The 19,657-nt window shown below is 47.1% G+C and overlaps 6 protein-coding genes across 6 annotated transcripts; 3 read left to right on the forward strand and 3 right to left on the reverse strand.

Moving 5' to 3' along the window:
• The first annotated feature begins 278 nt into the window (after positions 1-278).
• DFJ58DRAFT_453171 (uncharacterized protein) lies at positions 279-633 on the forward strand. The gene is made up of 2 exons (XM_041380479.1): positions 279-379; positions 433-633. Exons 1-2 carry the CDS (start codon positions 346-348, stop codon positions 594-596), a joined length of 198 nt encoding a protein of 65 aa, XP_041242394.1. The 5' UTR covers positions 279-345; the 3' UTR covers positions 597-633.
• A 704-nt stretch (positions 634-1,337) lies between these two features.
• On the forward strand, positions 1,338-3,119 carry DFJ58DRAFT_795032 (uncharacterized protein; the record flags this gene model as incomplete). Its single annotated transcript, XM_041390491.1, has 6 exons — positions 1,338-1,349; positions 1,584-1,627; positions 1,651-1,734; positions 1,987-2,130; positions 2,161-2,497; positions 2,554-3,119. 6 exons carry the CDS (start codon positions 1,338-1,340, stop codon positions 2,716-2,718), a joined length of 786 nt encoding a protein of 261 aa, XP_041242395.1. The 3' UTR covers positions 2,719-3,119.
• A 2-nt stretch (positions 3,120-3,121) lies between these two features.
• On the reverse strand, positions 3,122-6,927 carry DFJ58DRAFT_795038 (uncharacterized protein). Its single transcript, XM_041390492.1, is given in 15 exon segments — positions 3,122-3,381; positions 3,436-3,559; positions 3,641-3,861; positions 3,911-4,160; positions 4,218-4,779; positions 4,916-5,026; positions 5,046-5,070; positions 5,155-5,233; positions 5,292-5,332; positions 5,399-5,485; positions 5,565-5,885; positions 5,952-6,080; positions 6,192-6,298; positions 6,349-6,561; positions 6,584-6,927. The coding sequence occupies 15 exon segments, from the start codon at positions 6,852-6,854 to the stop codon at positions 3,181-3,183; spliced, it is 2,742 nt and encodes a 913-aa protein (XP_041242396.1). The 5' UTR covers positions 6,855-6,927; the 3' UTR covers positions 3,122-3,180.
• Positions 6,928-7,411: 484 nt separating this feature from the next.
• Positions 7,412-10,340, forward strand: DFJ58DRAFT_795041 (amino acid/polyamine transporter I). Its single transcript, XM_041390493.1, has 15 exons — positions 7,412-7,962; positions 8,018-8,064; positions 8,124-8,178; positions 8,242-8,322; positions 8,373-8,439; positions 8,489-8,521; positions 8,574-8,667; positions 8,718-8,819; positions 8,869-8,960; positions 9,008-9,070; positions 9,123-9,193; positions 9,241-9,277; positions 9,328-9,475; positions 9,524-9,836; positions 9,885-10,340. Exons 1-15 carry the CDS (start codon positions 7,840-7,842, stop codon positions 10,185-10,187), a joined length of 1,629 nt encoding a protein of 542 aa, XP_041242397.1. The 5' UTR covers positions 7,412-7,839; the 3' UTR covers positions 10,188-10,340.
• Positions 10,341-11,270: 930 nt separating this feature from the next.
• DFJ58DRAFT_716937 (uncharacterized protein) lies at positions 11,271-11,702 on the reverse strand (the record flags this gene model as incomplete). The annotated part of the gene is made up of 1 exon (XM_041384285.1): positions 11,271-11,702. One exon carries the CDS (start codon positions 11,700-11,702, stop codon positions 11,271-11,273), a length of 432 nt encoding a protein of 143 aa, XP_041242398.1.
• Positions 11,703-13,394: 1,692 nt separating this feature from the next.
• DFJ58DRAFT_729571 (uncharacterized protein) lies at positions 13,395-13,970 on the reverse strand (the record flags this gene model as incomplete). The annotated part of the gene is made up of 1 exon (XM_041385769.1): positions 13,395-13,970. One exon carries the CDS (start codon positions 13,968-13,970, stop codon positions 13,395-13,397), a length of 576 nt encoding a protein of 191 aa, XP_041242399.1.
• Positions 13,971-19,657: the final 5,687 nt, after the last annotated feature.

The raw sequence follows: 19,657 nt of genomic DNA on the forward strand, positions 1-19,657 counted from the left end.
ATGGAAGGCAAAGAGGCTCCTCGATTCACAGGCTTGCAATGCATATCAACCGAACGGCTCTCCTGTGGTTGTATTCCATTGCATTCGCTTTACAGTCACACCACCCGTTCGTAGTCCACCTTGCACCGACTGCTATTGAACCAGCCAACCAGCTCCTTCATGTCAATAGGGCCTAGCAGCATGCTGCCACAGACTTGAACCACAGATTCGGGGGCCGTTTATCATACTCTCCCACCAGTCGCAATTGCGACGGCGAACATTAACATTCGATGATTCTGCAACAGACCACTCAGACCACTTTTCGTTGATGGGGTTATTGATAGTCAAATACGGTGAATTTACTTTATGCTAGGCTGTGGGATCCTCCTCCCTTGGAATGGTGCGTACCAATACTTATCTCTCCACTACGCGTTATGATCCTTAACCGTATAGTTTTTTGTCCAGTATTGATTACCGCCACCTTGTTCTTCTTGTCTCGCTTGGTCGGATCACCACTGCAGGCATCCTTTGCCTCATACGTGACCACCACTTCCAGCGTATTCAATGTATTTGTGCTGGCACATGCCACGGCAACTTCGAAACGGGTTGGAATCTAATTTCTTTCGAATTCTATCACGCTGACCATCATGTTGCTAGTCACCACCCTCTCGATGAGTTTTCTGGTCTGCCGCATCAGTCACACTCATCATCGTCCTCCTGTTCTTCAGCACCTTTGGATACTACCAACCACCGACCTTCTTTTTCTTTGCAATTCTATGAGCTATTCTTTGGTGATATGCGTTTCATATCTTTCCACAGGCATCTACGCTGGAGCCTCGCTCTTCGGGGCTCCTTACATGCAATTTATGATATCTGGCCAGCCTGAGGCTGCCATAGCTGTGGTTGTTAGTGTGGTCCAGGTGGTTACGTCCGCCTTATCCGTATGGGGTTCGATGCTGGAAGCAATTGCCCGCGTTCATATCTAACGATGGCGTTGGAGACGGAACGGCAGAGCAGGATCCTGCCTGTACATTTTTTGGAATATCCATATTGTTTATGATATGCATGTTCACGGCCGACGCCTGGATGGCGCGATTGCCGGCCTACAAGGCCACTGTGTTGGGATTTTCTCAAACTTGAAGGAGCCCCACTCTGAAGAAAGAAAGAAAAATACTGTACGGTAGAATGCCAATGTCAATATTAAGGTCTTAAGAGGAACGATCAGGACTGAAACGAACGCAAAGGAAAAGGAAAGAAGCTAGCGGTCCTGGGATGCCCGGGGGGAAGGCTGTTATATGTGTGTAATGTTCGTAAGACGCATGCATATACATGCGTCATAATATTCGAACGTTTTGACAATGCCTAATCAGGTAATATGAGTTTTGTTGATGCTAACAGCCAGGATTCCCTTCGAGAACTCCCTTCTTCTTTGTCACCATGCATGTGCACGTGTAGTCCGCCTTCCTGTCAGTGCATGGCCTTGGACAATGGAAGCTGCGGACTTTCCCTTATTCATCGCATTCCCATCTTTACAAATACCAGCCGAATTCGAGTTGATGCACCTTCAGGACACGCATACCCTTTGAATCAACAAAAATGCCGAGCCCCGTCTTCATTCAGCAGGTTGTAGCCCGCCTTCCTCCAGCAGGTTGTAGCCCGCCCTTCCTCCAGCAGGTGTAGCCCGCCTTCCTCCAGCAGGTGTAGCCCGCCTTCCTCCAGTAGCTGCAGCCCGTCTTCGCTCAGCAGTCCGTCTCGGTTTGCAGGTCTAACACATACGAGGGTAGGTCTGACATATCCCGAAGCTGTCTGCAATCTGATCATGATTTGACGCTACTACTAGAAGTGCTCAAGGGTAAGTCATGAACTCTTTCTAGACAATGAACTAGCCAGATAACTCTTTACACATCAACAGAGTACAAAATCACTGGTAGTCATTCATCCATGTCCATGATGCCAAGCTGACTTCCCATGACACAATCAGTGCATTCTGTGATAAAAATTCATGAGCATCACTATTGACGATCTTTTAGCCGAGAAATCTACCTTTGCAAACCTCACTATTCGAAAAATTGGACACCACAAAGAGGCTCGCGGCCATTCAGGCTGGGAGCACGAGTTCCTAGTGGCCGAGATGTATAATGACTCGGAGGGGTAGCAGGTGTACTAGTGATTGACAGGGAGAATCATCCCACTATTGCCCGACGTCGTACGAGTCGTACTCGGGGACACCTTGCATCCCATTCCACTTCTGGACGTCTTGTCCCACTTTGGCTATCATCCTTCTAATCTCGGTCGATCTTGTGAATTTGATTCACCTCCTTCGGTCGGTGAGATAGCATCTGTACTTGCAGAGAAGAGTATAGCGGGAGGGGAGTATTCTTCTCGTGACAAGAATTGCTATTGGTATGCCAATGCCGTCTTCAACCATTGTTCGAATACCTATGGGGGTGGGATATCCAAAGGCCCATATTATGATGACCTTGGACGTTTCATGGGCGGTGCACCACATAATGCCGTTGTACGTCTCTACAATCCAACCCTTAAGCTTTTCCATGTCTCATTGAATGTTTTCAGAAAGAAGGACTTGTGAATGTTGTCGGTTACGGTGCTGGCATCGTTGTCGGTGTTGGTGTTGGGATAGCCTCTCTCCCTCTGATATTTGGTGGAGTCGCTGTTACCACTGCGGTCATCCTTGTGAAAGGGAAGGGGGAATCTCAGGCTGAGCCTTTACGGTCATAGGGACAGCTCAGGTGCCCTGTATCAAGAATAGTTTCAGTCCTTCTGGACATACTTACCCCACAGCACGCTACGATTGCGGTAGTGGCCATCATCATGAAGCTGGTACTTTACGGAATTGCTTGCTGCTTAATCCTCGGACGTGGCCCCCTTCGTTGACCCCTCACTCTGCTCATTCCCCTCTATATCCTTCCTCGGCACCTGGAGACATCGACGAATTGTTATAATACCCCCCGCATATATCTCATTGTTGACGCTCTTCTGCATACCCATCTGGCCCAATCAGTGTAACGTGACAGATATCTAATGATGATCTCTTTCATCCTAGTTTCTCATCGATCTCATCCTGCGACAGGGCTTCACGTTGACTATTGTACAATACTGAATGTGTACTATCAATTGTTTATACATCCGTTCCTATGATGAAGTACAGCCTACGAATGAGATCCTCGCTCTGATCACTGATCACACAAATAAATCTATCCGCCCCAACGTTTCCGATATAACTCCCACCGCCTTGGCTTCAAACTCAAACACATCCCCGCCACGGTATGCCACAAGGTCCTGAGGCATGTCCCTCTGCACTCCGAGCGCCTTCTCGAGATTTGTCGTGGCAAGCGCGAGAGCCGTCGTGCGATCAATAAAACCATTGGATGTGAGGAGGAACTGGGATTGATGTTAGTAAATATGACATGAAAAGAAGGGTTCAGCCAAACGCACCCAACCGGCTTTGAAACGTGTATTCCGGGCACTGGACTCTTCAACAACACCAATAGCTACATTGACGCCGGCCTTCAACAGCGCAGTGACCAGACTCTCCTGCGTGATCGGTGGGCCAGCAAGTCTATGTGATGGCTAGGTTAGCATCCTTCATCGCAAGCGAAAAGAGGATCGGACCAGGAAGAAAGGGTAAAAGGATACTTACATCCTCTGCTGCTCCCACGTTGACGGGAATGGCTTGCTCTGCGTGACGATCACGCTAACGCCCGCCCTCGCAATCTCGTGCGCAAGGATATGAGCCTCGGTCGCCCCTGCGAAGGTCATACGAAGCTCCCTGCCGGAATGAGCCTCATACTCATCCTTGAGCCGAAGCAGTGTCGCCATTATGTCTGCGCTCTCAACGTCAACAACGAGCGTGGTTTTACCCTTGATGCTAGATATCAGCGTGAATTCAATGCGAGAGAATTAGTCAAACCTTTCTAACGCTCCTGAGTACTTTATCCCCACCCTCCCCAAATAACATGTTCCTTAGTGCTGCTATCTGCGTGCTCACGCTTACCCTTGAAGACATGCTTATGCCCACATGCAATGCGACCTCATCAACAATGCTAGCATTTTCCACGCCCGCATGCGCAGCTCCAGGTGAGAATGCAGTAGATATGCCCTGCAGGAAGGTCCCAGAGGGCGCAGTGATGGCTGTTGTGACGCCGCTGCGATAGGCTAGTCTGTAAAGGTCAATTTGAAATGCAGACACAGACGTAAAGAATGAAAAGGATACATACAGCAAATTCTGACCACCAAACATGAGCCCATCTTGTGCTCTCATGATCGTGTCACCCAATATGGCGGGCAAATCTCCGTCGAGAGGGTTATGAACACTTCCATCATTCGTGCTCGGCTCAAGCCTTATCTCCACGAGCCCCAGTGGCGCACCGAAGCTCGTCAGTCCAGGTGTGATCGCACCGCCTTCAAGGTTCACGATATCGACGTCCCCTTCTGCAAAATCCGAGCATTGACCAACACACACCACTCGGCCATCTTCCACGCCCACCAATCCCGCCTGCTCGGAAACACGCATCACCCCACTCGAGTCATCACCTCTCATATAAAGCCCCGACACATTCACGAACATCACACTGTGGACGCTCCGAGGCTCAAGAGGGGGAATACCCTCGTGCGCGACCGCTGCCAACTTCTCTGAGTCGAAATTGGGCGTGCGTGGAGGCGTGGTGGGTCCCTTGGCAATATAGTGGCCGGGAAGGGAGAGCTGGGGGATACCGTCGATGTAGACCTGGGTGGGCGTTGAAGCAAGCGAAAGCGGGTGGGAAGACCAGATCACAACATCTAGTTCCAATTAGACGATCAGACTCATCTTTCATGTATCCGTTGACCGCGAACGAGACGTACCAGCATCATACCCTGCAATCCAACCGAGACTTAATTTCTTCATTGAACTTATATACTTAGTAGTCTCACATACCTGGTCTCAGCATCCCAATCCGATGGCCCATCCCCATAGCAACAGCAGGAGTATACGTAACGGAAAGGAGCGCGAGTGCGGGGTCGAGGCCATAATAGTGCGCTTGGGCGGCTTCGTGCAGGAGGGTAACGGGAGTTGACAACAGGGTGATCAGACTGCAAGCACAGGTTGGTTGGAAGCGAGATCAAGTTACAAACTGTAAGGAACTGAAGTGAAGGAGTATATAAGGCGACACTTACCTTCATAACAACGTCGATTCCATGCTCCGCCAGCACCCGCGGAGCGAACTCCGATCCTCGATATGCCTCGCGTTTCTTCCTTCACGCAAGACCAGCTGCGTCAGCACAGTCACGAAAGTCAATCCGCATATACGTACCGGAAGTTGGATGCAAAGAGCGCGATGGCAGGTGTGCCACCCTGGTGGACGGGAAGGTCATTAGAAGGTTGTCGCAAACAAGCAACGAGGAAAGAGAAAAGACTTACCCATGTCTTCTTCAACAACTCCGGAACGAGGTACGTTTCCCCAGCATGGTGAAATGACGCCACGGGGAACTCAAACTCATTTGTAAGCTGTCCGAGGCCATCCATTAAGCAACCAAACGCAAGTAAAAATCAAAAGAATAAAAAATAACAATAGAATAAAACGTACGCGGACGATTCCGTCGAGATCAACCGCCTCGTAGCAGTGCACGGCAAGCTTCACGCGTCCGCGGAGCACATCGACAAGGGATTCCCATTGCAGTTCTTCAGGGAATGTCTTCCCCGCAAGGTCATCCCAGGAATCAGACTCTACTTTGGCACAGAAATCGTCTTGAGCGTCACGCAGCTTTCGGGCACTATCGTAGGCGGCGCGGAAGTTCCATCCAGAGTCAAGGCGCGTCATGCCATAGACACGAGAGGGATTTTCACCTTGTGAGTGAATGAGCGAGGGGTACAACGAGGTGTCTTCCGGAACATACCACATGCATGTCTGTTGGGTGTTGGAAGTGAGGAAGATTTAAAGATAAATAAGAGAAGACGGAGTGAGTGAAATGACAGACTTCATGTGTCGCCAGCGGGGCGTGAGAGTGTGGTCAAAGTGAGAGCCATTGAGCGTGCGGGGAGGCTCAAGGAGCATGGAAGAAGGCGAACGTTCAGCTGTAGGACGAAGCTTTATTATGAATGCCTGGCCACCTAATAGACAGTGTTTATGATCAGCGATTAGACTAAGTATGTATTGAGACAGCTCTAACCGATATTATTTGCACTCCCGGGGAGAATTTGAGCGGGTGGTGACGCCTCCAGCTATGGCGAGTTCATATGACGCGTCATGGGTGTTCAATCCATCGATACTGCGTAACCAGGGCAAGATGGGGGCCTTACGAGAGTTCGTGTCGCCCGCACCTGCAGGAAATATGACCCTATAGCTGTTGTAGAGTAGCAAATGAACGCACCATTTAGTTGAGGCAAACTACCGACACCGATATGGGAGTGTAAATCCACAATGCCAGGGGTGACCCACGCTCCGTGAGCATCGATAACCTCCAATTTCCTGTTATTTAACTCAAGCTGCCGAATCAGAGAAAGAGGAACATCCCCGATGGCTTTGATAAGACCGCGGTGCATGAGGAGGTCACCAGTGAGAACCTCGTGCCCGTCATTGGCGGCTGTCCAGATGGTTCGCATTACGCACAAGAACGGGAGTCGTGTTCTCTGAATCTGCGAGGCGGTCACTCTGGGTGCGGGCATGGAAATTGGGTGGAGGCCCGGGCTTAGCACGTATGTAGGCACATTTGGAGAGGATCTGGGAGCGACGGGCGAACTCTTGTGGGCTGGATTGAGATAACGCCGAAAAGATGGAGGAATGGAAAAGGAAGATGTAGACGAGTGCGATGGTAAACAGGACTAGGTGAGCCCAACGCCGAAAAGGAGGACGCGTCACCAACGGTGAGCTACCCATTACGTTAGACGGTGCCAGACAAACTCGACTTCAATGAGTCTTGAGCTCCTTGACCACATGCAGTATTCAGCACTTATGTACTTGACATCGTGGGGAACATGTCGGCAGTACTTCGGTTCTGAACCTATTTTAGTAGCTTCGAACAAACCAAACTTCCGTACGTAGGGGGCTGCGATGCATTTCTTTAAACACTTTGAAGTAAGACCACCTCAAGAGTCGATTCAAAGCCTGACCGGTCCCTGACCCATGCACTGTGATAACGAAGTACTCAATTGCACCTCCGTCCCATCATGATCAGGGCCGCTAATATCATCCACGTGATTTTGACGTGTCCGTTCATTGCAAGCACGCGCTGATCCCCTGATCAGCTCTCTCTGACACTGGACAGTGACTCTAACTCAGAGAGCCATAGTACGGAACTCATTAACCCATTAACCATAAGTAATTCAGAGCCAACAAGAACGTACTCTATTCGTTCCCATGGTGCCGAAACGTGGCCACGATCATCTCCGAAAGCTACTAGTACCATCAGTACGCGAAGACTCGATCCAGTGAGGAGCGCACAAAAAAGTTTAGAACCAGGTGTACTTATTCTACTGACAGCAGATGGCCTATGGCCCGGGTGCAGGTTATGCAGAGCTGCTGTTACCTGCACCACGCCTGTCTCGTACGAAGCCCATGTCCAGATACCGACTTAAGCTTCTCGCCGATGTGTCCGGTTGTTGCAGTTTCAAAATTCAACCCAGCTTGACCATCATGATGTACATGATGCATCAGACTCAGATAGGCTAGGTGTCCGAAACCCGGACCGTAAGTTGATTTAAGAATCAAGATGGTTCGATTTCCGCTTGGATCGCAAAATAAGCTCCATATGCATTATCAGGGCATCTCGGTCGTAATGTGGATATTGAGAGCAATTCCTGGTTGACTATTAATCTCTCTTGACGTTCAAGTCTAGGCTCACTCCCGCTTGCAACAGCGCAATATGGCCGTGACTCGGAGAGCTTCTGCAATTTCGGATTTGCACCCGCAACCAAGCGCAGATGAGACGACTCTCGCCGAGCTAGGATACAAACAGGAGTTTCACAGGGAATTCACTCCGCTAGAGGTAAGCTTGATTTCGGACTCTGCGATGTACACGACACAAGCCAACAACTGTACAGGCAGCTGGACTTGCATTCAGCTTTGTAGGAGTGGTCCCTTCTACAGCGTAAGCCATTACTATCAAGTCGATTGAAATCGTACCACTAATGATAAAAATCGGTTCAGCTCCGTGCTCTTCTATGCCATACCAAATGGTGGGCCTTTCGCGATGGTTTGGGGTGTAAGCTTTCATCATACGTGAGGATCGCTGTTTGGTGAACATCTCACTTTTTTGGCTGTCCAGTGGACAATTGCTTGCCCCTTTATCGTGTGCATCGGGTTAGCAATGGCAGAACTCGCCTCAGCAGCTCCCACTTCTGGTGGTGTATGTCATCAACGCTGTCGCTGTTTCACACTTGACTCAACAAAATCTAGCTGTATTATTGGACTTACTCGCTTGCTTCTCCACGATGCCGCAATTTTCTGTCATGGATAGTTGGCTGTAAGTCCTGCATTTTGATCTGACATGCAGCCAGTTCTGACATCTGCAGATTCGAATACCATACAGATTATTACGGGTTTCGGTAAGATGAATTTCATTTTTTCAACTATCTCCCCCTGATCACGTCGGGCTAGCTTCCGTAAACTGGGCTTGTACAATTCAAATCACTGCAGCAATCGGCATGGCCTCCTCTGACCAAACATATGTGACTACCAACCAGCAGCTCTAGTAAGCTCGTTCTCATCCGAACACGACACTCTTCATATTGGTTGTTATAGTGGTATATACGCTGCTTTGGTTTTGTCAAATGCTGTCCTCGTGAGCTTTGGTACCAAAGTTTTGGCAAGGCTACAGAGACTATTCACGTTGATGAATGTGTGGTAGGTGTTATAGACTTCGTGCACGATCATTGTTTTAATCCTCCGATAGTCTCTGCTTCATAATCATCATTGCGCTTCCGATCGCAACGCCACCGGATAATCGAAACAGTGCAAATTTTGTACTAGCGGAGTTCACCAATTGTATGTGTCCTCATCCAATTACATTCGCAGCTCACGATTAGTTGTAGTGAGCGGCTGGCCATCTGGATTCGCATTTATTCTGAGCCTTATGGCTCCTCTTTATACAATAGGTTAGACCATCTTTTCTCGAATAATTGCTCCATGACTATTTTAACCCGCCAGGCGGTTTTGATGCTAGCGTTCATATGAGCGAGGAGGCCTCAAATGCCGCTACTGCGATACCATGGGCAATCGTAAGTGACACTAGAAAATAATCAATTGTTGTGTTAATCCCAGTCAGGTCAGTTCCATCGTTATATCGGCCTTCCTTGGTTTGGGTATGTGGAATGACACGTCACTCTGATCTTGATGACACGCTCTAATCCAGGAGTCAACGTATCCCTTGCCTTTTGCATGGGCACTGATGTCGGCGGCGTCTTAAGTAGCCCCGTAGGCCAGCCTATGGCGCAGATTTTATACAATTCGCTCGGACAGAGAAAGGCCCTGGCTCTATGGTGTCTCATTATTTCAACGGAGTACGTTTTAGTGCCGTGTGGCATGCTCACAGCCTAATGATAGAGCAGGTACATGGTGGCATCGAACTGCCTCCTGGTCGGCTCTCGCCAAACATTTGCATTTGCTCGTGATGGAGCCCTCCCTTTTTCACGGTATTTGTACCGGATCAATCGCTACACAAAAACACCCGTCAATACAGTTTGGTTCGACGCCACCTGTGGTCTGGCAATTGGACTGTTGTCGTTCGTGAGCACCGAAGCCATCAATGCGGTATTCACAATTGCTGTCACCGCATCGTACGTCGCCTATATAATGCCGATCACAACCCGCTTTGCGTTCCAGAATAATTTTAAACCCGGCCCGTTTCATCTGGGGAAACTGGTAGGTTAACCGGCAGTGACGTATTTTTAAGCTAATATGTCTGTGTAGAGCTTTCCAGTCGCCGCGATCGCTGTGGTGTGGATGATCTTCATGATCATTGTTTTCTTCTTTCCCGCGAGCCCGCAAACGACGACACAGCAAATGAACTATACAGTTGTGGTACTTGGAGGGGTCATGTTTCTGGCAATTTCCTGGTATTATTGTCCGGTGTACGGAGGCGTGCATTGGTTCACTGGACCCATATCCAACTTTACACCGGCCATCAGAGGTGAAAACAGAGACGAGGATTCGATGTCGGAGAAGAAAGAACAGGATGATGCAGATCTCTTTGTTTCAGCGGTGGATGTATGAGTAGTATTCGCTGTACCGTCGTGAAATCGTCGGTATACAAAAATGGTATGGCATAGTATGTGATTCAACAAAGCACTCTAATTACATGTAACTACGTAGTTGGAAGCCCCTGAAGCTGCATTATCGAAAAGTCGGGTCAATTTTTTAACTGTATCCATGTGTCACCTGAAGCTTTGCTGCAGTCGCGTCGTTCGTGATTTTGTGGATGGGCTTGACCATGATCATTATGCTATACCCAATATTTATTGTCAGGTGCTATACATCCATACGTACGTGAAGCTCAGGCCCTACGAAAAAAGCTCCTGCTCTGCTCACGCAAACAAATCGGTCCGCCCAAGGTCTCCGATATGACCCCCACCAACTTAGCTTCAAACTCAAACACATCCCCACCACGGATACTAGTTGCGTTACGTACGAGAATAGGCTTCGCGTTCTTGTGTAGCGGTCACTCTGGGTGCGGGTATGGAAATGGGGCAGAGCGTGCAGCAAGCATAGGCGCATCGCAGGACAAGGCACTTCAGCGTGCGCTAACCCGGCAGATCAGCATGTCTCGGGCATGGAAAGGGAAAGATCGGTCGACAATTGCAGTGTCACAGGCAGACAACGAAGGTGCCTATTGGAACCGCTAAGCGCATCATTGGGCACACTGGTTCCCAATCCCAATCTTCCCAATCCCGCGCAGCGCCAGTTATCATCCTTGTAACCGCCACGCCTGTGAAGAAACCACCTACCCATGCCAAGTCAAAGGTGTCCGCTCGGAGCTTGAGTCCTTGTTGCGAGAGGAAGTGGGAAGTGAGCAGTGGTATTATTTATGTACATTATCGATTTCTGACTCCTGAACACATCTAGTACGTGACTTGTAATGCAGCTACATCAGGAAATCACGCATGTCCTTTTCTAACTTTTTTTCGCGCTTATTTACAAGACCTATTGCTAATCGTCACTTTTCCCACTTATGCGTTGGACACAAAAAGCTCGTGTGATTGAAACAAGTAAACAGGATAAAATAAGTGAAAAAGCGAAAAAGCAAAGCAAAACGTATGAAGTTCGAAGACATAGAAAAAGTGAGCCATGTATAAAACACTACCAAGCTATTTCGAAGGCATGATGGTCAGCGTATTTGTTCACATAGAATAGTGTGAATATATCAAGGACATGGTGAGCTTTAATCGACAAGGGGAGCGGTTCAGTACCATAGACCAGAATAAGATGTGCAGAGTGAAAAATAGCCTCCACGTGAATCACTGCATAGTGAGCATGGTTACCATCAGAAGATGGTGAGACCATCCACATTCCAGTATCTTCATCTGGCGTGTCGTCAATTCTGTTAAACCAGCAGACAACGGCGCAAGGATAATATATACCCCTAAGTCGAAAGAAAAAAAAAGTAAGTACTTGCGCAATGTCCATGCCTTGCATTCCGGGAACGTTTGGGTCAGTAATAACAAATACACAATCTTTGTGTGCATATCCATTTCTCCATTTGGGGGACATGCGGATGTGCTCGCGTTTCATCCCCCCAATACCGCTCAAGTCGCTCGGCGCAAAGAATGTCGACACTGCAGAGTGGCAAACTCGTATCCTTCCCTCGTAATGAGGGCGGTCCATAATACCTGAAGGGATGTCTGCGGGGGCCTCATCTGGATACAGCTGTTCGGTGAGGAACTGCTGAACGAGTTTTAGCTAACTCTGGGATGTTGAGCTCGTTAGCCAGTGCAGGAATGCTTTGGGGCCGCTTTCTCCCCTCTGATTGTAAAGACACTTAGTATACAGTGGTTATACAAATAAATAAAAAGACTTACGAGATGTTCGAGCAAGTTCTATGTGTGCAAGGACTGACATTGGGGCATCAATGTCCTCAGCATCAGCGCTGACATCTGCATCAGGTATACTAGAAGTTGAGATGATACCGGGCTGCTCAGGGTACCCTCATGGCCAGGAGGACACCTCTCAAGCAACTTCTCCTCTCTCTCTTCATTATGCCTGGTGTCCTTTGGCGAGATCAATTTGCTATATCTTGCAATATTGATCTGCATCTGAACTGTGATGAAGGAATTTGAATGATCAAATGAATTTTCTGAATCTGCAGGAAGACCCACTGGGATTTTTATATGCCCTTATGAGGCAATCAACCAATCGATCACAAGCCATCACCAGATCAGTGTCTAGGTTAGGAGAAGGTATCACTGGGTCTCCTCCTGTCTTCTCTGCATTGAATTTCTGTTTGGTATATTCACATGCCTCATGAGTGACAGTCAGGGCCCAAGTGTGCCAGAGGGTTATTTTAATATCAGAAGTGGAAGAAAGATTCATGATGGAGTTGATCTTGGGAAATCAGACGCTAAATGTTGGTGTTAAAGGGGGGTGGAGATAGTGAGGATCAGATAAGTGAGCCTTGGATGATGTTAGCTTTCAAAGATGTATTATAGTCCATTGCTCAATGAAATACCACATGATTGGAAATGTGTTGGATATCAGATATTTTTTTGTTGAGGCCCGGGTCTCAGGTCTCAGAGCTCGGTACGCTACACTCGAATTTCGGTAGTCGGAACTTGGCATTTGGCATTTGGTAGGTGAAGATAGCGAGGATCAGATAAGGAAGTCTTGGATGATGTTAGCTTTCAAAGATGTATTATCATCCATTGCTAAATGAAATACCAGCTGGTTGGAAGTGTGCTGGATATCAAATATTCATTTGTCAAGACCCGGGTCTCGGAGCTCAGTATGCTTCACTTGAATTTCAGTAGTTGGAACTTGGCGTCTCATAGGGCAACACAAGCTTCGTACACTGTTTTTCACATTCTGCAAGACAACTCAAGTGCCGTTAAAGTCCATGTCAAGACAGCACCTGCTGCTGCAGTGTGTATTAGCTACTCGGTAGTCAGTACTACATGTTTGTCATGTCTACAATTTTCATTCACCTGGGTCCACCCGTCTATATTATATACCACCATTGGCCCACCCATCTAATATAATATATTATATAACCCTTGGCCCACCCATCTAATATAATATATTATATAACCCTTGGCCCACCCATCTAATATAATATACATCTAGGCCCACCCATGTATGTGATAACAAGTACCCTTGGCATACCCGTCTATCTGATCCACATCTACCTTGGTAAACCCATCTACATAATATCCAACTACCTCGGCCCATCTGTCTATAGAATATTCATGTCCATCGGCCCACTCATCTACTCTACATATTCCCAATATGGGCCCACCCGCCTCCATTGGGAATAATATTTCTCCCAGCCCATCCATCATAGTTGAGGATATTTCTACCATCGGCCCATGGTCCGCTGGCCCGTCTTATACGGGATATTATGTATGTCGGTTCACTCATATAATACGGAGATAGGTCACTGTAGTATCTGTTGGGACAACATCTGACTGGAGTGGTTCTAATGGTGGTGTGGTGGGCAGGAGACATTGTCTCAACTGCTGATTCCGAAGGACCGATAGGTGATACTTGATCAGGTACCATAGGCACAAGAGTAGGAGCAGGCGGGTGTTCTGTGGTAGTATGGATCTCATCTGCAGCAGGTGCAGGGACAGGGTAGGGTGGCAGTGGTGCGACATGGATATGATGGTCGATGTGAGGAGATGGTGGTCTAGCAACCTGAGTAGCAGTTCTCTCAGCCACGATGTGAATAGCTCTGAGAATATCTTGTTCAATATTATCGGGGATAAGGAGGTGGATAGCAGGACCACAGATATGGCCTTGTAGGTGAAGAACGAGTTGTTTGTGAACAGGGTTATTAAAGGTACACATGGCACGTTCAGTAAGGTGGGCGGTTCACATGATGTTGAGCACCATGGCCGTTGCGAGAGACTGTCTTTCGAGAAGGATTTTCTCGATCTCAAGGGCATGTTGGGCGGATAGAATGGTGGCCTCAATGAGGGCTTGGTCTTCGACTTGACTGATGATGCGAAAATATTGGTCTTGTACATCAGGAAGATCTGCAGGGGTGATGGGGGTATCATGGAGGGTTGCTTCAGAGGCGAGAGGGGAGATGTCTGCAGAGATGGAGTTCATTATAGCTTTGAGTTCTTGGATATGAGGAAGGCAGAGTTGTAACTTTTTGAGTGTAGTGGTCATCCTGAAGAATGCTACAGGCCGTGTCACTTTTTATATGTTTGAAGGATTTTCTTGGTGTTTTCAAAGTTTTCTTCGGGGATCCACTCGTTGCTAGCAGAAGAATATCCTTTCCAGGAGGTAAGATAGCGTCTTCATTTACCTGTGCCTTTGTGTGATAAGATCACATCAATCTCATATTCTTCTTCATTATCTATGATGTCGGGGGGAGGATCATGGAAATTTGGACCGTGGATTTCAGTTTCATGATAGGATGATAGTTCAGAAGTATGGAACGTGAGGTGAACTTTCCATTGCGGTGGTAACTGGAGTGTGAACATGATGGGGGATAATACAGCTGTTACGGTAAAGGGGCCATATTATTTTGGAGCGAGTTTTCGTGATGGTAGTTGCGTGATGAGGTTCTTTCCTGACAACCAAACCTTATCACTGATCTTCCATGGTTGGTACTTCCTTCCATGTGATTGTTGCGCTGTGAAAGAGAAATAGTGACTAGGCTGTTAGTAAACTAGTGCTACTTATCCAAATAGGCACGAGTGTAGTATTCGACCCAAGAGGACTGCTATTGAAGCAACTCCCTACTAATATGCAAGGGAAGCGATAGCACAAAGGGCTAAAAACATATAGCAACCTAAGACCAAAAACTGATGAGTAGCGCTATAGCGATCAGTGACAAGTGAGTTCCGACAGAGAAACGTGCATATACAGTGGCTCAAAAAACCGTCCGTATGTTTTGGCATTTTTCACTATCTATAATATTGTGTGAGAACAAACAAATGCCTCAAAAACATGCTTATACCACATTGTAGTATGGCTTCAGGGCTTTCATTTGAGCCCTACACCGTGGGAATCGGTGGAGATATGGTGGAGATACAAGGCTCACAAAATGGTGACTCATGCGGACAGTTTTTTGACTCAAGTATTTTACAGTAATAACCAGGTATTCTAGTATTTTGTATGACCTCCCTTGGCTTTAATTACTGCCTCTATCCTTCTAGGCATACTCTCAATTAATTTCTGGCAATCCTCAGCTGTGATCTTCCCCCATTCCACTGCTACTCTCTCCCAAAGCTCCCATACTCCTTTAGGGGGGTTTTCATAGGCTTGAAGCTTTTTCTTGAGTGTTCCCCAGAGATGTTCAATGACATTGACATCAGGAGACTGTGCTGGCCAGTCAAGAACATTGATGTTATGTTCTTCAAACCATTCCCTAGCTCTTCTGGATGTGTGCTTGGGATCATTATCCTGTTGGAAAATGATATCTTCTTCATCAATCCCTGATTCTGCCAAGCTAGGCAGCAAGTGGTCATTTAAAATGTCCACATACTGCTCAGCATTCATCTTCCCCTCAACCTCAGCAAGCATTCCCACACCATTCCATCCCATACAGCCCCATACCATTAAAGAACCTCCTCCAAACTTGACAGTCCCATTAACCTCTCTGTCTGTTAGGCCATCTCCCTTCTTTTTCCATACATACACCTTCCCATCTGACCCAATCCTATTGATTTTGGTCTCATCTGACCATATAACATGCTTCCAGTCCTCTACAGTCCAGTGTTGATGAGCTAAGGCAAAGGCTAGTCTTCTCTGCCTATGTTTGATGGAGAGAAGAGGCTTTTTTCTTCTTTGTTACTGCCTTGAGATGAGCTGCCTTGAGAACATTCCTCACAGTTTGTGAAGAGACAGGGGTAGTGATGGTGGAATTGATATAATGGGTGGCTTGGACAGCATTATCAGCCTTTCTTGTAGTGATATGTTGGATAATAGCCCTTTTGTTGGTAGAGGTAAGCTTGGATGGACGTCCTCCACAAGAGTTTTCCTTGTCTGGGTGGCTTTCTTTGATGAACTTGGCCACAGTGGACTTGCATATTCCAGTTCTAGAGGAAATTTGGCGAGCAGAGAGGCCAGCATAAGACAGAGAGAGGATATTATCTCTTTGAGCAGAGGAGATGACTTTCATGGTGATTATGACTATGATACATGAGATATTCTGGTTTATATAGTTAGATATAGTCATAAAATAACATAATGACACCACTTTATAATTTATATAATAGTGGCATGATTTTTATGGTGTCATAAATAATGATTTATATAGTTTTTAATATACACTCAAAAAACTGTCCACATGAGTCATCATTTTATAAGCCTTATATCTCCACCATATCTCCGCCGATTCCCACGGTGTAGGGCTCAAATAAAAGCCCTGAAGCCATACTACAATGTGGTATAAGTATGTCCTTGAGGAATTTGTTCATTCTCACACAATATCATAGATAGTGAAAAATGTCAAAACATGCGGACAGTTTTTTGAGCCACTGTAAGTGAGATGCGCTATGCAAGTTGTTTTATGCGATAGCGCTATGCAATGTCCGACTAGTGACAGCAAGAAGAAATCAAAGGAGCAAGAGCAAGAAGTAAGATAAGACAGTGCAAGTGAAATGCCTGGTAGCGACTAGATTGTAGCATGACTACCAATAGCGATCCCGACGTTGCGAAAGTCAAACTTAAGAGGGAACTTTAGCGATGCACTGTGACAATCATATTGGCACTAGGCATGTATACCTGCATAAGCCTTCAATAGGTGGACCAAAGTTATCCCTCATATTATTCACTACTCCCCTATCAGCAGTCTTCACTTGTCTCAGCCATAACCCTTGTCCAACGCTATTCTGCACATTCCCACACTATGCGCGCACATTCCTGCAGCGCTATTCATACTCCCGCGACTTATCCGACGCTATTCCCGCGCTTATAGCGCTATCAGAACTACCAGCAATGTGTTCATAGGAGCATTAATGCATGTCCGCTCTATCTAGCGCTTGTTCCTGTGCTTAGCGCTTATCCAGCGCGCTGTTCTCGTGCTCTAGGATCCACCCGAAACGTCGGAATCCATCCATGGTCCATCCTACCTCATTGGTATGTAATTTGCCTTGCCTCGAGTTTGTAAAAAGTGCTACAGTCTTATTACATGTATATTCTATCCCTTCCGAGTCCGAGATGGTATAGTTTACTAGTATAAGAAGCCTATGGTGACTACTTTGACTTTACTTCCCTTCGACTGTAATTCCTTATCCTTAGGATTTACTTAGAAGTAGTCACCCTTTAGTTGCGCTCTATGGCCCCTATTTGACTTCCCCTATCCTTGCAATCAATACCTTTGATCACACTCGCTATCCATTACTCTCCTTTGACTCAGTGTCCGCTTTCTTGACTTCCGCTCTTTCCCGTGCATTAGCGCTCTATCTTGCGACACGCTATTCCCGCGCTTTAGCGCTCTTTCGGGTCTTTCTATCTTAAGTTGTTCTTAGTAGCTATTCCCTCGGGTTGAACATTCTTGCATCTTTGTTGCAAGTATAGCAGCATAGGCAGAGCATTAGACATATACTGGCTGAGTACCTTAACAAGTGCCTAGTCAGGTTGTGTTTTTCACAGCGCGCTTAAAGCAAGTCAAGCGACACGTGATCAGAGAGATTGGCAAGAGCGGAATCGATTGCACCAAGACTAAGATATAGCGACTAAAGTGACTCCGACACCAGCAAAGGTCCGGGGAAGGGAAGTAATGTACTGTATGTGCGATGGGTCATTTTAATACTGCATAAGGGTTCAGAATTGTGTAGGTGAGTATAGTAGTGACACTGGCGAGGACATGATGTAGCGACAGGTAATAAAACATGCAGCACTGCAGAACACGAGGATACATGTAATAGGACCTGCGACTGATCAGTAGCGACATTTAAGGACAAATAATGCACCAGTGGAGGTAGGTGGACATAGGCAGGACATGGGAGGACAGAATAGCTAGACGTCGGACTGGGGTAGCGCGCTATGGGAGAAAAGTGGTTCCAAAGCGGATAGCTTGGGAGTTGATAGTGCTGGTGACTAGTGCTTTACTCTTTTCCTCTAGGCAAGGCAAAATATGCCTATGACACTCATATGCGCCCAGCGCTGGTATGATTGTCACAGTGCCATTTGTTGCATTGCCAAGTTGTGGCAAGAGATGGCTTCTTTGCGTGTCTTTTGGAGTAGTCAAAGTCGTTCTTCTGCTGCAGGGATGGTAGATTCGGGGAGTACATGGGGGAGAGCTCATGGTTCATATCCCATCATGAGGAAGAATGGGGATGCATTGTGGGAGTCGTGTTTTCAGTGGTTATGGATGAATTTGGTCATAGGGAGGTGTTTGACCCAATATTCGGGGTTATTGCGGCAATAGATTCAGAGATAAGTTTCTAATTCTTGATTTAGATGTTCTGTTTGTCTGTTTGTCTGAGGGTGATAAGCGGTGGAAGCTGCAATGTCGTATTTCAGAAGCTTAGCAAGGGCTTTAGAGAATTTAGATATGAATTGCGGTCCGCGGTCTGAGATGACCTTCTCATGGAGCCCGAAGTGGCGATTGATGTATTTGAAGAATTTCTTCACTACACCTTCTGAGGTGATGGTTTTTGTACAAGGAATGAGAATTATACCCTTCATAAGCCCATGGTCGACCATGACCATAACAGAATTGAAGCCATTGCAAGGTATAAGATCGGTGATAAGATCAATGGTGACCTGCGCAAACAGGGTTGAGACGGTGGATGGAATGGGCATAAGTGGAGGAGTAGTCGGATGGGTATTGGACTTCATCTGCTGACACAAGGCACAACCTTCGACATATTTACAGATATAGGTGCCCATTGATGGCCACCAGAAGTCATGCTTAACCAGTTCTTCCGTTTTAAAATGGCCGGGATGGCCCGCAGTTTCATGATCATGGGTATGTGTAAGAATAGCATGGTGGCCGGCAGGTCAGACGTAAGTGCAATCTTTATAGTATTGGATGTCATCCTTAATCGTCCAATCAGAGAGAGCTGATTTCATGGGGGGAAGGCATAGGCCGTTCAGTGCATCTGATGCTGCTTGGAAGATAGAATTGAGGTTGTCAGGGTCAGGGTTTGCGAGGTAGTCATGAGTTCTTGATCAAGAAGGCGGATGAACATGGAATCATGGAGGAGGGGTGACATCTTCATTATCAGATGAGGAGGGTATATAATTAGCATGATGGGATAACGCATCTGGGGCGATGAGTTTGGTTCCAGCTACGTGGTGGAGTTTGATATCATAACAGGATAGAAGAAGCTGCCATCATGCCTGGCGACGGGTTAACTTTTGTTTGGTATGGAAATAGAGGAGGTTCTTATGATCAGTGAATACGATAATGGGATGTGGGTTTCCTTCTAGGTAATGGCACCACTCTTGGAGTGTGCAGATAACCGTGAGGAGTTCCCAATCAAAGATCTGGTAGTTTTGTTCTGCGGGATTCAGGGATTGGGAAAGGTAACCACATGGGTGATAAACACCGTTTTCATCGGTCTGCAGTA

The sequence above is a fragment of the Suillus subalutaceus genome, assembly GCF_016647625.1.
Source record: "Suillus subalutaceus strain FC151 chromosome Unknown DFJ58scaffold_75, whole genome shotgun sequence".
NCBI lineage: Eukaryota > Fungi > Basidiomycota > Agaricomycetes > Boletales > Suillaceae > Suillus > Suillus subalutaceus.

What these genes read in the sequence shown, in the direction of transcription:
- DFJ58DRAFT_453171 (XM_041380479.1), top strand. Translation starts at nt 346, where the DNA reads ATGCTAGGCTGTGGGATCCTCCTCCCTTGGAATG. An exon ending in GATCCTCCTCCCTTGGAATG is followed by an intron (nt 380 to 432) that starts GTGCGTACCAAT and finishes TTAACCGTATAG; the next exon opens with TTTTTTGTCCAGTATTGATT.
- DFJ58DRAFT_795038 (XM_041390492.1), bottom strand. Translation starts at nt 6,854, where the DNA reads ATGGGTAGCTCACCGTTGGTGACGCGTCCTCCTTTTCGGCGTTGGGCT. An exon ending in GCTGGCGACACATGAAGTCT is followed by an intron (nt 5,886 to 5,951) that starts GTCATTTCACTC and finishes AACACCCAACAG; the next exon opens with ACATGCATGTGGTATGTTCC. An exon ending in ATCTCGACGGAATCGTCCGC is followed by an intron (nt 5,486 to 5,564) that starts GTACGTTTTATT and finishes GGCCTCGGACAG; the next exon opens with CTTACAAATGAGTTTGAGTT.
- DFJ58DRAFT_795041 (XM_041390493.1), top strand. Translation starts at nt 7,840, where the DNA reads ATGGCCGTGACTCGGAGAGCTTCTGCAATTTCGGATTTGCACCCGCAA. An exon ending in CTTTCGCGATGGTTTGGGGT is followed by an intron (nt 8,179 to 8,241) that starts GTAAGCTTTCAT and finishes TTGGCTGTCCAG; the next exon opens with TGGACAATTGCTTGCCCCTT. An exon ending in GGCTCCTCTTTATACAATAG is followed by an intron (nt 9,071 to 9,122) that starts GTTAGACCATCT and finishes TTAACCCGCCAG; the next exon opens with GCGGTTTTGATGCTAGCGTT.